The 17,618-nt window shown below is 34.7% G+C and overlaps 1 protein-coding gene across 1 annotated transcript; it reads right to left on the bottom strand.

The window, feature by feature from the left end:
- Positions 1–16,900: 16,900 nt before the first annotated feature.
- Positions 16,901–17,374, bottom strand: LOC133330677 (heat shock protein 27-like). The gene has a single exon (XM_061539090.1). It carries the CDS (start codon positions 17,369–17,371, stop codon positions 16,907–16,909), a length of 465 nt encoding a protein of 154 aa, XP_061395074.1. The 5' UTR covers positions 17,372–17,374; the 3' UTR covers positions 16,901–16,906.
- Between the last annotated feature and the right edge of the window lie 244 nt (positions 17,375–17,618).

Raw genomic sequence — 17,618 nt, 5'->3', positions numbered from 1 at the left:
ATATAGGCGGCCAAGTTCGACTTTACTACTTTCCTTACTTCGGTTGGAAAAAATTGGTAATATTTTTCAGAGATATGTTCTAGCCTAAAATTCATAAAATGGAACTGAGTCAAAACTTGGATCTTTATTGGCCTTCTTCTGTCAGGGGATATCCACCAAAATTGAGGGTGACTTTTTTTAATTTGGGGTCTAAGTATAAATATTGTGATCCATGAGAACGTTGCATACAAGGTGCAATCCCGAAGCGGTAAATTACAGAAACTTCGTTTTATATGGGAACTTTGTCAAAACTGTTAACAATATTAAGATTAGCCCTAATCCTCGGCAACCATCAAATTCCAAATGACTGCAATTTCGGTTGGACAACTTGTTTAGGACCTAGAAAAAACTGCAAAGCACGAACCTGTATTGGAGAGTTTCTGCAGGAGGCTGGAAAGGTTGTGCAGTACCGATATACAGGGTGAGATGAAAAAACTGCAACCAACTTCAGACTGCTGTCATTTTCAAGAAACTCATCCTACAGCAGTTAAAATTATTCCAGTGACAGCCCATTATATTGTTTACAAGCATACAAAAGTATTTTGTTGAGAATTTTCAAAAAAAAAGCTATTCGTTATGGAATTCAAGAGTGATAGTGTGATTTCTTTATATTTGACTGGAAAACCACAAGTGGCTATCGTTAGAGCACTCCAGCATTTAAATGAGAATAAATCTTTTTTGTTTTGTACCATCGCTCGTTACCGTGATACTGATAGCGTAGCCCGACGTCGTGAAAGTGGACGGAAGAAAACAGCAACATCAGCAGAAATGGTTCGAAAAATGGCTCGTGATCTGAACATATCGCAATATTCCATTCAGCAAATATTGAAAAATGAGCTCGGGATAAAGCCATTGAAATTCCAAAAAGTGCAAAAACTTACACCGCAAGAGAAAGTAAATAGACTAAAAAGGGCCGAAAGTGGTGAACTGCCGAATTTGGTTCTCTCCTATGTGAAAAAATTCGTTGTCCAGCAGTTTGTAAACAAACAAAATAATCGTGTTTACTTGCCAAAGAGGTCAGCTGAAAATGTGCACCTTCGGCTGGCCACCAGAACTCAAGCGCCGGCCATGGTGATGGTATGGGCCGCCATAACATCCGATGGTCGCTCTCCGTTCGTATTAATCGATCGTGGCATCAGAATAAATGCCGAATATCATCGCGAAAATATTCTGGAGAGCGTATTAAAGCCTTGGGCACGCAAACATTTCGGCCGCAGACCTTGAACATTCCAACAGGACTCAGCGCCATCACACTCAGCACGCGCAACCCAAGAATAGTTACAAAATGAGGATGCTCGTTTCATTTCCAGCGCTCAATGGCCACCAAAATCTCCGGATACCAATCTGTTGGACTATTGAGTCTGGAGTATTTAGGAAAGCAAGGTTGGCACTAAAAATACCAAAGTGTCAATCACCTCAAGCAAGCACTTCGCCAAGAATGAGCCAAAATAACGCAGAGCATCATTCGGGAAGCCGTAATCCGTGCCAAAGGTGACCAATTCGAACAAATTTAAACTTATTCTAAAATGGATGCTATTTCCGACATTTTTTTTCTTTCATTCAATAAAATTAAAAAAAAATTAAATTATGGCGTTGGACTTTGTTGCAGTTTTTTATCTCACCCTGTTATATGTTTCTTCACACCAAACGTCCTAGAAGTCGTAACAAAGTATCTAGAGATTTATCTTTAATATTGCAAGCACCATCGTGATTTCAATCATTGCTGCGGAATCGAACAACGTCATTATTTTTCATGAGACCACTAAAGGTTTATCATCCTACCTTGAGATACATACAATCTTATAAATTTCGTTTCAGCCAAAATTTAAGGCCGAATTGATATTTCTAGAGTCCTAGGCATAATTAACCTAGCATAGGGTTCATGGTTTTACGATTATACAAGTATATTCGGAATTTGTTTAACTTCAATTGAGTTTGTTAATTTTTTTATTTCAAACATAAACCTGTGATACCCCACACAACTACCACCGAAGACTAACATTATGCAGATCTATATTCCATGCCTGGACAATATTTCTCGATATTTGAACACTATTGGCCAATTAGGCATATTTTCGAAACATGTTTCCGTTTTTTTTTACACAGAAAGATATTGGTTGATTTGACACGCTGTATATTGACAGTTCAATCAAAATAGGTAGATCTCTCTAAATATGTAAGTAAAAAAATAAAGTTTGTGATCCATTTGATCCCCGAAATATTAACCGATCATTATCCATTCTTACAACATAATTGTGTAGGGTGTAAAAATATTAAGTTTGAGGTTTCACTGTACAAAATTGTTCACTTTTCTTTATAGAATGTACAGAAGGTTTGAGCCCTTCAAACACTTAGTTAATTTTTTTGTCCCTCAAACCGTGATAAAATAAACTGCAAGTTTGTGATAGTTCTTGAGTATGCCGAATTGAGTTATTTCTTCGGACTCCACAAACATTCTTCGACAAATTACAAAACAATTTGGTTTTTGTTTTATTTTTTTACCAAAATTTATGTAAATTGGTACAAAAACTATCAATATTGGTGAACTTTTCAAATATATTTTATTGGGTGGCAGGTGTTCATACGGTAACCTTCAAGATGCTAGGGGATGGTTTACTTGCATGTTATACTCCGCATCAAAAAGTATAGTCAGCATAATGTATGTATATTGTAATATCCTTTCTTATAATCTATATATATAAAATTGAAAAAAATTTGTTTGTTTGTTTGTGTGTATGTTCCCGATAGACGCTAAAACCGCTGAACAGATGTTAATGATATTTACACTGTATGTCATGACATGCTCTGAAAGTAACATAGGCTAGCTAAACTTCTAAAATTCCGCGTGGGTGCAGAGTTATAGCGTCAATAGTAAACAAACCTCAAAATTTCAGAACATGTAATATGCGTATATCTTAAGAACGGTTACAGATACCGTCTTCAAAATTTTTGTGAATAACGTAGGTGTAAATACACACCATCCATACAAAAATGACCTTGGTACGATCAACGGAAAATACAATTTCTGCTGCATTTTCAAAATCTGCATATTGAAAACAGAAAACATTTCGGTTGTAGACTCAAAAATCGCTGGACAGATTTTACTGAGATTTTCACAGAACGTCATGACATGTCCTGGGAATAACATAGGTTATATAAACCTCTAAGATTCGGCGTGTATGCGGAGTTATAGCATCGAACGTACTCATGCCTCACAAATTATGAACATGTAATGTGTATATATCTTAAGAAAAGTTACAGATACCGACTTCAAAATATGTCTGAGTAACGTGGGCGTAAGTACACATAATCCATTTAACAGGATCGCCGGATACCAAGGGAAAATGCTCTCCTCATTGCATTTCTATCTATTCATATGTATATAGAAAATCGAAAGCATATTGTTTGTGTCAAGCGATGGAAGTAACATAGGTTAGATAAACTCCTAAAAATTCGCGTGTATGCGGTGTAATATAAAGAATATATGTATGTTTGTATGTACATAGGTATGTTAGTAGCATGTAGCTTCTTTCAAATTTGTTTCAGAAAGATGGCTGCAATTGCGCATCATCCGAAGATTTTGGAACGTTGAGGATATATTTTGAAATACATAAAATACAAAATATGTACATACAGTGAGTGTAATAAGTATTTTGCCTCAATAAAATTGAAAAAATTCCAATATATACGCCTAAAGCCATCAAACTAAAGATGTAAAATGAATTATGAATGATGGAGTACGTTTGTGGACATATTTAGATCGTATTTCTACAAGAATCACAGCGAAAGATCTATTGGTCTCGAAGATATCGGCCTAAATATATACCAACCCAAAAATGTTTATCACAAAAAAGTATTTTGCTTTTTATTATTATTTTAGAAAAAATTGTTACATAGAACTCGTTTGGTCTTTTTATAGTTACCATTGCGGGTAACGACATACTATAAGTGATTTGGCAACGATTCCAATAAACCACGGCATTTTCGCGAGTATTTTCTCTCACATTTACATTCAATACATTTTCCAGCAATATTTCATTTAATATTTGGTATTTTCTCGCCCTAATCTTAAGATGAGAGTATTAAACATAGTCATTGCGGCTTCAAAACATCCCAAATATGTTTAGAATAATAAAAAAGAGGTTTTGTAAAATATAACGCGAGGACAGAACCTTAAAAACTATTAAAACCAAAATCCCACAAACAAATTTTTTAAAAAAATTCGCGAAACCCAATTTTTCTGACTTCCAAATATGTATGGTCCAGTATTATTGATCTAGGAACCAATATATGCAATGTAAATACCAATAAGGGGGTCAGATTCAAAGATATGAACAGTTCTAAAGCTATAGTAATAAAAACCAATACATGCAGTTGGGAGAAAACATCATTATTCGTCAAATCCTACTGTCTTTTGAAAACTGTGGTTGCTGGTGGCGAATACGCATTCTATATTTTATCTCCGATTAACACCATCAGGTGGGAATAAAATGCAGTAGGGAATAAACGGGTCGATCTATTTATTTTCGAAATAAGATGTATTTCTATTGCCAGAAAACCGTCCATATCATTGAATCTGACCTCCTTATTGGTATTTTCATGGTATATTTTGGTTCCCAGATCAGTAATAATGAACCATAAAGTTTTCGAAGATAGAAAAAATGGGTTTCGCGATATTTTTTTAAATAATTTGTTTGTCGGATTTTGGTTTTAATAGTTTTTAAGGTTCTGTCCTCGCGTTATATTTTGCAAAACCTCTTTTTTATTATTCTAAACATATTTGGGATGTTTTGAAGCGGCAATGACTATGTTTAATACTCTCATCTTATGATTAGGGCGAAAAAATATCAAATATTAAATGAAATATTGCTGGAGAATGTATTGAATGTAAATGTGAGAGAAAATACTCGCGAAAAATGCCGTGGTTTATTGGAATCGTTGCCAAATCACTTATAGTGTGTCGTTACCCGCAATGGTAACTATAAAAAGACCAAACGAGTTCTATGTAACCATTTTTTCTAAAATAATAATAAAAAGCAAAATACTTTTTTGTGATAAACAATTTTGGGTTGTTATATATTTAGACCGATATCTTCGAGACCAATAGATCGTTCGCTGTGATTCTTGTAGAAATACGATCTAAATATGTCCACAAACGTACTCCATCATTCATAATTCATTTTACATCTTTAGTTTGATGGCTTTAGGCGTATATATTGGATTTTTTTCAAATTTTTATTGAAGCAAAATACTTATTACACTCACTGTATGTATGTATGTATATTGAAATACAAATAGAAAATAATAATTGACATAAAATTTTTTTTCATTTTTGTCAGTTTGTGAAAAATTTTACTTGAATAAAAAAATACCAAAACAATATTATTCTTATTGTTTAAGTAAGAATCGCCTTTATATGCATTGTTGGGAAATGCATCCTTTGAACGCTCGTGTTCATTGTGTTTGTTTGCATACTCATTAGAAAACTGCATACTCCTTATTGTTACAACATTGAACTGTCAGTTTTCTAATGAGTATTGTTTTTGCGCCAACGACACTTTGCAGCATTATTGTTATTGTTCTTCTTGGGCTTCTCGTCACGATCGCTACAAGTAACACAGGTAATCTGTTCGTTCTCACTTTCTTCCCTATTATTATTTATTTTAATATTTCAATAAAACATAAAATCAGAAAACTAAAACGTTCGTGTTTTATTTTCTTTATATTTTTCGAAACGCAATTTCGGCGCCTTAACATTTTGGTCCTATCGAACCGGATTCGAGCTTTGGAAGCAGAATTCTAATTGGCTTTTATTTGTTTTCATTTCCACAAAATAAACAACAACACAACAACATCACCATCCCTATACATCATCATCACACATCATTATCATCATCAACAACAAATCAGGTAGGTGAGTGCAGTGTGTTTTAAAAAAAATTGTGAGCTCGCGAAAAAAGAATAATAAACAAAAAACCAAAAAGTCTAAAGTCCAAAATACCAAAAAAAATACAACTTTACAACAACAACAAAGGTCACTTTACAACGCGTCGCTAATCCCTATTTTTTCGTTTGTCGCCTTTAATTTTTCGCTTGTCTATTATTGAACAGTGGTAACAAAAAACAAATATTTTTTATTGCGAATATATATTGTGGTAATAGTGGAAAAAACTGCTCAAAAAAGTGTTTTTTAATTAATGTGTGTGGTCAATATTATTAATAAATTTTAATTAACGTTCGTGTTAAATTTTGATAATTTTATTAATAACATCGACCTAATTTTAATAATAAATATTAAATTCCAAAATATTCTTTACCTATTACCACTGTGTTGTGCGAATAATAATAGAAAAATAAACGTGCCCTTTCCCTTTAATATTCGCATATATCCCTGTTCAATAATACACAATAATATACACGTATATACGCTAGCGACATATTTACGTTGTACGGTCGCTTGTCTGTTTACTGCAGTACCATACACACACCCTACACACATAACTAATATCGTAATAGGCAGCCGTCGCTTGCCTACGATAAACTTATTTTTTTCGTTTTTCTTTTGTTTGCGTGTACGCTACACTAATCGGGTCGGTCGATTGTGGCGTGTTGGCACGTTTGGAACAAAGTAATATTTTTTCGTATATTGATTAGTAGTGTGTGTATGAACAAATTGAAAGCTACTTTTGGACATTTTAACTTATCGTTTACTCTACAGTCCGCATTAGTCGAAATTCATATAAATAATAATTTTTCGTGTTATTTATATTGAATTTAATAAAAAATAAAATAATTTTGATATTTTTACATATATTTATATTTTTAAAATATTTATTTTGATTTAATATTTCAAATTGAGTGGATAATTTCTAAATTTTTAAACTTTTTCGAAGTTTTGTCGATTTTTTCGTGAAAATTAAACATTTTCGTATAGTTTGTTGGCTATATTTTGAAAGTTTGATCGATTTTTTGCATAACTATTTGTCCTTTTTGGTTTTTAATCAACCGTTCGTGGTTATTTGATATATTCTTTGGGAATATTTTGGAAATTTTTAGAATTTTTTGGAATTTAGTTGTTATTTGAACAATTTTGGATTGTTTTTCGAACAATTTTCATCCGTTCTCAAATATAATTTTGTATATTTGGGTTGTTTTAGCAAATTCGAGCTATTTTTTTGGAAATCGTGGTAAATTCGTCGGAATTTAAGCAAATTTTGCTGGTTTTGGGAAGAAATTTATTTTGTCGTAGCGATTTCAACTTGTTGTCAGCTTTTTATTGGGAAAGCTTTGGTTTCAACTCTAACTAAATAGTTTTTTCTTTTGGATAATTTCTCGTGTTCGTGCGATTAAAAAGAAAATTGTAATCATGCCTTCTACTCCTCTAAATACCTACATCAGAGTTTCGGACGCTCTAGTCAAAATGTGTGATAAACTTCGGGCTTTGAAGGAAGATGAGGTAGATATCTTTATCTTAGAAGTTAGAAGTGCCGAATTGAGTAAAAATTGGGGAAACGTGGAAAATTCTTTTGAAAAATGTATTTGCTTTTTAGTATCGTCTGAGGATTCATGTCAGGAAGATGTCGAATCTGTAGAATCGAAACAGGAGGTCGTTTATGACATGTATATGGATTGTCTGGCAATGATAAACCGGGCCTTGCACAAACTTCGGCAAGGAAACGTTCAATTAAATCGGGATCCGTCTGATATTCCTCAAGAAGTCCAGACACAGTCTGCACCTCCTAAGGAAGTCCAGGCTAGCGATACTGATTTAAATAAAACGAACTCGTCCACCCACACTTGTCGAAATGTGGGTAATCAGGCCGCTAGCTCCCCAATAGCAGGTATTGGGAATCCTAGAGGTAATTCGAGTTTTATTGTCGATCCTCCGAATACAGATATGGTTCATAATCTGGTGTTGCCTCCTTGTGATACGGATGTCTTCGAGGGCGATTTTCTTTCGTGGCCAACCTTTAGAGATCTTTTTAGCGCGGTCTATATAAACAATTCTCGATTGAGTGATATCGAGCGTCTTTGTCATTTGACACGAAATACTAGAGGGGAAGCTCGCGAGATTGTTTCTAAATTCCCCTTAACGAACCGTAGTTTTGCTCTGGCGTGGAACGCGTTGAAAGCCACATATGATAATCCTCGGTTGTTAATTCATAATCAGTTTAAAATATTATTCGCTCTTCCGGTACTTGAAGTTGAAACAAGTTCGGGTCTTAAACAAATCCAGCGTGGTATCAATGGTTGCTTGTCCGCAATGTCCATTTACGACGTTCGTACGGATAATTGGGATCCGTTCTTAGTTTTTATTTGTCTTCAAAGGCTTCCGAAAATTACACAGACATTGTGGGAGCAAAGTGTTAAAGACAAGTCATCTGTTTCGCTTTGGGAAGACCTCGATAGGTTTTTAACGGAACGGATTCAAACACTCATGTGTCTCCATGGTATGCAAGAAAATGATTCGGTTAAGAAATCTAGCGCTAAAAAACTTCAAACTCATGTCATGAAACCATATTCTTATCGTAATTCCCCATCTTCTCCTAAGAATGATTGTATTCTTTGCCCTCAACAGTCCCATAAGCTTTTTGAATGTCCTCGATTCAAAAGTATGTCGCTATCGGCTAGATTTTCTACAGTGAAACGTCGTAGATTATGTGTGAATTGTTTGCGTAGGGGGCGTGAGGTGAAAACTTGTATTAGTCAGCATCGGTGTTCGAAATGTAGGCGTAGCCATCACACATTATTGCATCGTAGTGGCACATCACCCAATAATTCTATTTCTTCGGTTGGTTCGGTAAACCGGAATCCTTCAAATTCACCAAATCCTGTCCCCATCAATCCTTCTGTCCCATCCACATCAACTAGTGTTTCTCGGCAAGTTTTCCACACGGCTCAGAATAAATCCGTTCTATTGGGGACAGCTGTTGTAAATATCGTCCATTGTGGTGTTTCGTATCCCGCTAGGGCTTTAATAGATCCAGCATCAGAATCATCGTTTCTGACTCAAGGCTTGCAGAATAGGTTGAAGCTCCCTGTAAGTTCAACAGATGTCACTGTTTCTGGGGTGAATTGTGCAATTTCGGCCAATTCTAGTAAAATTTGCTCGTTGCAAATTGGAAGTCGTTGCGATCCTTCAGTGGTTTTAGAAACTCGTGCAGTGGTTTTGCCGTCCATTTCGGGGAATTTGCCCACGTTTAATATTTCGTCGGATTTAAGAGCCCAAATGCCAAATATTCGTTTGGCAGATGATGATTTGTTTAATTCACGTCCTGTGGAACTTCTTTTGGGTGCAGACTTGTATCCAAAAATTATGCTGGAGGGTTGTCAGTCAATTCTTTCTGGGACTTTGCTGGCTCAAAATTCAGTTTTCGGGTGGCTTGTAACTGGACCTATCCCATCGTCGGAGATTCGTACCTTTGCCACTTTAGTTAACCGGAAAAATTATAATAGAAATTACGTGGTTAGATCGAATAGATCGGGGCGATCTTCTTTTGCCCGCTACTAATTGGAGTAGCGTAATTCGGGGTCGCTTGATTCGCTCGATAAAAATGTGTTCGTGCATCTTTTATCGAATATAACTAATGTGGCTCCCTTAAAATAAATTTAGCTTCCTCAAGTAGAAGTTTCTGGCCTCTGAACTTTTGAAAATTATGCATTAACTACAACTGGTGTAGATTTCGTTCTAGTTTATCTAAGGTTATGTTTGTGTATTTCTGCGTTTATCTACCAAAACGATTTATTCCACTCGAGATTTTTGAAAAATATATGTCGCAAGTTGGTGCATATAATTGTGAAAATCGTGATTCTATTTCGCTGCTTTGGTACTCAGGGACTATTGTGGTATTTTATTCCAGCTGGTGTTCCACATTCGACTGGACTCTGGGAAGCAGGAATAAAAAGTTTTCCCTCCGGAACCTGTCGTAATTGACTAACCTATATCGCTGGTGAATAGGTTTCGTAAAGTTCAAAGCTAGCTAATTTGTTTTGAAGTCGTTGCAATCCATAACAAGAAACTTCCACCGACGTTTTGGAAACTAGGCCTAATAGAAAAGTTTGCACGGTATTGGTTGTCACGTCAGAATCGTTGACGTTCGGTAGACAACGGACATTGTAAAGCGGCCTATTTTTAAACTAATTGCACTGAAACATAAACGGAGTCCGTCACTGCGGATCCGAATCCAAAGTAAACAATTTCTTAATTCCGTCTCTGCGGATTTAAGCAATACTAGACCCGTATCTGCGGGTTCCTTCACAACTAGTAATCAAAGTATAGAATCCATAACTGTGGGTTCGATCGTGATAACTTCCTTCCAATTCACGCCATGTTCGTATGGTTGAATCAGGGAGACCGTCCGTTACTGCGGGCGATACGTATGCTCATATTAAGTTTGTATTTGGAAAAAAATTAAACAAAAATGAATTTGAATTGCTCACACACACTGCACCGCCTACCATCTTATTTTCTATTACTTTAAGTAACTAGTCGTGAATATCTGTGTTACAACATTAATAATGTTGCAAGGTGGGCGCCAATGTTTAAGTAAGAATCGCCTTTATATGCATTGTTGGGAAATGCATCCTTTGAACGCTCGTGTTCATTGTGTTTGTTTGCATACTCATTAGAAAACTGCATACTCCTTATTGTTACAACATTGAACTGTCAGTTTTCTAATGAGTATTGTTTTTGCGCCAACGACACTTTGCAGCATTATTGTTATTGTTCTTCTTGGGCTTCTCGTCACGATCGCTACAAGTAACACAGGTAATCTGTTCGTTCTCACTTTCTTCCCTATTATTATTTATTTTAATATTTCAATAAAACATAAAATCAGAAAACTAAAACGTTCGTGTTTTATTTTCTTTATATTTTTCGAAACGCAATTTCGGCGCCTTAACACTTATATAAAAAATGTCAATGCCTGATATCGAATATAAGGGTTGGTCATATATAAAAAAATGGGACGAATTGAGAATAAGTTCATTGAAAATAGTATTTGAAGTGAAGACCCTAACATACTCCAACAATTTATTAAAAAATAAATAAAAAATGGATTGAATGTCACTTACACCCTTTACAACCCTTGATTTTAATTATAAAACGATTTATTTTCATCTGGAAAACACGTTATAAGTCGGATAGTGGGATTTAAGATGTGCAAAATAGTTATTTACCCTATTAAGTGTACTTATCTGTACTGACAATAACTGTTACCAATAGGAAGAAAAGAGAACGCATAGATATTTCACACATTTCTGTATTGTTAATACGAGCATATAAAAATTCAAGATTAAGGGGCAGCGAAGCGCCACGGGTCCTGCTAGTTTCATATAATTTTGAAAATAATCGAAAAGAGTATTTTATTTTAAAAAATCTTAGGAATTAATTATAGACTGTTATATAGAACATATAGCCATATCAGAAGCAAATCTTCCCAATACCTAACTTTGATTCGATTTACGCCATTCTGATATTGTCTTTATCACATTGTTATTGTTATTATTATTCTTATTATGTTTTTTTGCCTATCTACCCCCAGAACAATTTTCCAATTCACCAAATAGAAATACTGATTGCGAATTCATTCGTCCAATGACACACACACACCTACGAGACAATGGGCCGGCAATTAACGATGATATTAGTGCAATTTGTTGTTGTGGCCTGCCTTCATTTGAGTTTAATTTTACTTTTTACCAGCTGATCTAAGGTATTGTTTTGCTACGCTTACAAAAACAAACGATAAACATACCTCCGAACTCATTTATATAATTATTACACCTCTCACTGTCAAATAAAACAACATTCATGCGAAATGTTTATCTGAATTCGCGCAACAAATAAACAATTTTCCGATAGTGTCAATTGTTATATTTTTTCATAGAACCTCCACAATGTGAAGGGTATTTCATTTTCCCGGCATATATGAAGGTGACGCAATTGTCACGAATTTTCTATGCAAAAAAAAAAAACAAGATAAAATAACACACCTTTTTGTCTACCGAATCGAAATCAATTATGTCACAACATGATTACGTGAATGTGAGCAAGAGTTAAGTAGTCATGTCATCCGATTAAAGGTCGTAATTACAACAACTATCGGCTAGTTTCCATCGCGCATTCATATTATCAAATTCTTTCCGAGTACAAATAATTGGAAATAGAAAACAGTAGCCAAGGTGGCTACTTAAATGGGTATGCAAAATAAATTTTGTAATTAAAAAGTTGAAAAGACATTGAGCCGAATGTATTGTATTTTATTTAAGTGCCCTACACACAGCTGTAAAGTGTTACAAATTCTCATTCATATGTTACTCTTGATTTGATTTTCAAACTCTACTCCAAGAAAGTATTTAAATCTATGTGTCTGCAGGAATTTTAATTAGGACGCCGAAATTCCCAACTATCTACAAAATAACAAAAATCACAGCGAATATCTAAGTATAATAAAGTGCTTACCCTGTTTACATACATATTTGTTTTCTTTTACGCCCAGTTAATCATCACTTTTTTCAAATGGAGGCGTTCGCGTGCTGTTTTGTTTGATATATCATAAATGGTAATGTGACAAATATTTTTCCAAACGTATTTATTTATTTTAATATCAAATACATGTTCTTACAATAGGAATATAAAATGTAGATTTTTATAACTTTTTGGGGCTGAATGGGTATAATCATACAACTCATTAAGAATAGTTTTTAAGGGAACGTCCGTTCTCCACGTTTTTAAAAGTCCAATATTTTTATACCCTACACAACTATGTTGTCAGGGTATTATAGCTTTGTGCAGCCCCAAATGTTTGTAACGCCGCGAAATATTGGTCCTAGACCCACCTTTAAGTATACCGATCGTCATATCTCGACTAGCTGAGTCGATCTAGACATGTGTGTCCGTCCGTCCGTCTGTCCATTATAATTTGTAAACACGATATAGGCCACAGTTATGGACCAAACTTCACGAAATTTTGCATGTAGGATGGGTTCTGGCCAATGAAGACCCCTATTGTTTTTGGAAAAGATCGGTTAATATTTAGAGGATGAAATGGACCAAAAACATTATTTTTGTCGGTTTTTCTGGTCGCTCCAGAGGCCGCAATTATGGCCCAAACACCGCGAATTTTTGCATGGAGAAGGGGATCGGGCCAGAGAATAAGCATGCATGTTTTGATAAAGATCGGTCAATATTTAGCGGGTCAAATGGACCCTGACTTTTGTGTGAAAAATGACAAAATTTGTATTCTATGGCATATATATTTACTCCTGGAGGATGTAGACCCCAGGAGTTGATAGCATATCCAAGAGGAGTGGTTTTCCTTTAAATTGATGTGGGAGTTACAGTCAAATATTTACAGGTGCTTACGTATTCAGATATTATTTAGTAACCCATTACCACATTAGAGGGAGAAATATCGCGCTGATGGCTTTGAAATTCTTCATGAAGTTCCAGTTATGGTCAAGAACAACGCCTACAATTTTCGGTGATGATCATATTAAAATTTTGGGATGAAATGGACCGAAAACATAATTTTTTGTGTGTTTTCGAGTAGAGTATAATCCGAAAATCTCAACACAACCTACCGTGAAGGTAATCTGGACAAGTAAATAGAAGGATTGTACTGAATATTCGAAAAAAGTAAGGAAGAGGTGTTGTTAACCTCTAATCGGACAAGAGGGGGCAAATATCACGAAATATTACTCAGACTCGGAATAAACATCCTCAGAAAGTTAGAGTTCGTGGTAGTTGTGTAGGGTATCGCATGGTCGGCCCCGTCCGACTATACTGCTCCGCTCACTGGTTATTATTTAAATAAAACGAAATCTTTTGAAGATGTAACCGATTTAAGTCGTCGTATTCAAACAGCAGTTCTTCTCAAACTTTATATGACTATTTTTCAAACAGTGTTTTTACGAATGGTTATCTTATCGGTTCCAAATGTTAATGCTTTGTTCTGTACGTACACAGAAATCGCATGATCTAGGATAAATCTAAACGGAAGTCTTCCTTATTTTTTAACTTGGTTGGTTGATGAATATATATATATGAGTTTTAAAATTTCTATTTTTTCTTTTTGTGATCCGATGATTTTATTTAGTATAAAGTATCAATCAAACAATTTCCGATTTATGCTCGTTGGAAGGGTGAAATTTCGCCGTAAAAAAATAGCAAACAAATTTTTTAATGGAAGGGAACAATGAGAAACTTCGGTACATTTTACAGTTTTTCTCTGACAAAGGCGAAAATGCAACTCAAGCAGCTAATATTTTGAATGGTGTTTATGGTCCCGATACTGTAACAGTCAATTATGTGCAATTTTGGTTTCGTAGATTCTGTTCAGGAATTTTTGATGTTAAAGATGCACTTCGCACAGGTAGGCCGGTCGTCGAAAATGTCAATAAAATGGGAGAAATGATCGAACTTGACCGGCATGTTAGCAGTCGTAACATCGCCCCAAAAGCTAAACATTGACCATAACTGTTGTAAAACATTAAAAAAAAACAGTAATGAAAGTAGTAAAGTCGGACTGGGCCGACTATATGATACCCTTCACCACTTTGGGGATATTCTACATATGTATCTTTACAGATGTCGTCTTTTCAAAGGATGCGATGGACCCAATTCAGTACCCTATGCGAAATTCGTACAAATCGAAAGATATATAGGGACTTTGGAGACCACAGGCAACAAAATGTTTTAGAGCTTATATTTAATATACATCTAGTAGATATATATTCTGTGGATTTTGTACGTCTAGACCTGATTACGGACAACATATATCAAAAGAAAAATCTTAAAAATTCAAATTCTTGGTGAAGTTATGAGCTTTTCAATATAGAGAAGAATGCAAAAATGTGTACAGTACTAATTTGTGTATACAGTCCAAATTATTTAAATCGCTTCGTATTCGAAATTTACGAATTCTGCCATCAGAATTATTTTTGATTCTTGTAAAAAAAATATATAGGATAATTTGCGAAGAATTTTACTTCGATTTTGCATTTGGTTTTCTTGATATTGGGCTTTTGCAAGGATGTAGCTATGTCAAATTTTGTCCATATCCTATCTTGGATAGTTGCATTAAATTTGTGAACAGAAAATAGTTTTTTGATTAGGGAAAAATATTCGGGCCTCAAAGGGTTAAATCGGACGAAAATATATATGGGAGCTATATATAAACACGTCATTATTGACCTAATTCAGTACTTTATGTCAATTTCGTGCAAATCGAAAGATATATAGGGACTTTGGTTTACCTTAAATCGGACGAAAATATATATGGGAGCTATATATAAATCTGAACCGATTTTTCCCAATTTCAATAGGGTTTGTCCTTGGGCCAAATAAGTGACTTGTGCCAAATTTCATTCAATCGGATCATAAATGCGACCTGTACTTTGTTACCAAAGTGATTCTATGCATATTCTCAAAAGGAACCATGGGTCTATCTCGTTTACTTTTGACTGTTACAAACATATGCACAAAGACATAATGATGGATTTTTCCCTAACCTAATATCATAAATACCAGAATCGTCTTTTCTGCAGTATGACGTCCCTTACACAATATCAACATCTAAAAAAATATTGGTCCAAGTCTCAATTTTTTAGTATACCTAGTCCACTATATCTTCCATGTATAATATGTAAATTCATTATCGGAGACCCCTATTCCGACTTCGGAAGAGAGCAACTAATAAAACATTTGTATGTGTTACAAAAAATAATAAATATCGATCATAGGGAATAGCCCTAACCTCTTTATATGGGGTAATAGGCCATTTTTCCAACCGAAGCGATTTTACATTCCGGGTTCTTGGCGACTAAAGAATTACTTTATAGGATACACTGCGACAATTTATATAGGTCGTGATCTAATATTAAGAACCCAGCATGCCAAATTCGAAATAGGTCAAGTTTTGTTTTGTTTACGGCTATTGCAGTTATTTTTCTTAGAGAACGCATCTCCAGTCATATCAAATGAGAAATGTTTTTGTAAAACATATCCTCTTTCTAGCACCAGTCCTTGTGCGTTTTTCTTCGTCCTTATTTTGTTGTACTGTAATCTAAATACAACATTCCACATATTATACAAAAATATCGCTTATAAAATCTTAGATAGGACCCTCAAAGACAACAAATCGATCGCTCATAATCACAATAATTTGAACGATTTTCTGAAAATGCGGTTCAGAAAATAAATATTTTTTTATTAACATGTATTTAAAAAATGAGAATTATGGTAAATATTTTGGATTAATCCGACAGTTTTTTTTTAAATTCAAATTATTTCTGCATACAGTTTAATCGATTTTTTTAGTGTTCGCAGATATAAGGTTTTCTAAGCTTTATTTATTGCGAAAAATGTTCAGGTCCATCTTCGCGAATTCTATGCGCCGTATATTTTGTTCAATATTCGCAGATTTTTAAGACACGTTCACCTTGTTGTAATAAAAGATTATTTTTTTAATAGGTAAACTTTTTTATTCAAATTGTCATCTTAGTAAATAAAAATAGAACAAAAAATAATTCATTATTATTAAAATTGCTATTATAAGACAGGAGTGCGTTTTGAGTTAGTTGTGGCTAATAATCACAATAATTTCCACGATTTTCGCCAAAGAAATATAGGTTTTAAAACGCTAGATAAACACTTATTTGGTAAAAAAGATGTGACAAAAGTTATTTAACATAAAAATATTGGCAATTAATAAACATATCTTCAACCACACATTATATTATGACAAATTTCATTATTTAATTTATTAATTTTTAATATTTTTTCGTTCGTTTGTTTTCGCAGTAAAATGGTTTTTGGTAGTTTTATTGTTTTTGTTTTAAGAGTAAAGTATTCATTTTGTTGAACTTAATGTTTTAAACTCAAATAGGGTAGACCCATTTGTCTCACATAAACACTACGTTCGGCCGTGGAACATGGTGGACATCTAACTATGAGGATGCCATCCGAACTCAGTTCAGCCCGTACATCATTGGGATAATAGCCACGGGGCAATATGAAACGTTTGACAATGTGGCGACCCACAAAACTATCACCGTCTCGGCGTTTTTCATGTTTAGCCTCAACTATGACGGTATCGCCTGATGTTTTCACTGTGATTTCATAGGGCTTAAATGGTCCCACATCAATATTGGCCTCAAAGCCATCTTTGCCCACCACCACACGACTGAGATCAGGAGCTGAACCGACACGATTTAAACGTCTGTAGTAGGGTACATCCCAATCGACTAGATCCCAATCACGCCACAAACGACGACGCTGATCCCAATAATCCCATTCATTTAGTGTATTGCTTGAGGGTACTAAAGCCATTATCCACAATCAGAGGTAATCCACAGAGGTAAAATAAATCCTTTGCTTTTGAAAATTAATTTCAGTAATTCAGCAACACTCGCTTTCGAAACGTTTACACGCTTGAGTGATCTCTCGATATGTTAACTAGTATCGCGATTTTTTGCAAATAAACTGGCATTCAGAAGTTGAATCGCTTTTTATAGAATCGGTACATTTGCCAATGACAGCGGGGCGGCACAACAAAAGCGGAGCGCCCAAACCCAAA

Source organism: Musca vetustissima, unplaced genomic scaffold (genome assembly GCF_032173495.1).
Source record: "Musca vetustissima isolate MV318-11 ecotype Yass unplaced genomic scaffold, APGP_CSIRO_Mvet_v1 utg16949, whole genome shotgun sequence".
In the NCBI taxonomy this organism is placed as follows: domain Eukaryota; kingdom Metazoa; phylum Arthropoda; class Insecta; order Diptera; family Muscidae; genus Musca; species Musca vetustissima.
Note: the sequence above shows the minus strand (reverse complement) of the source record. Positions and strands in the feature narration are given on the sequence as shown.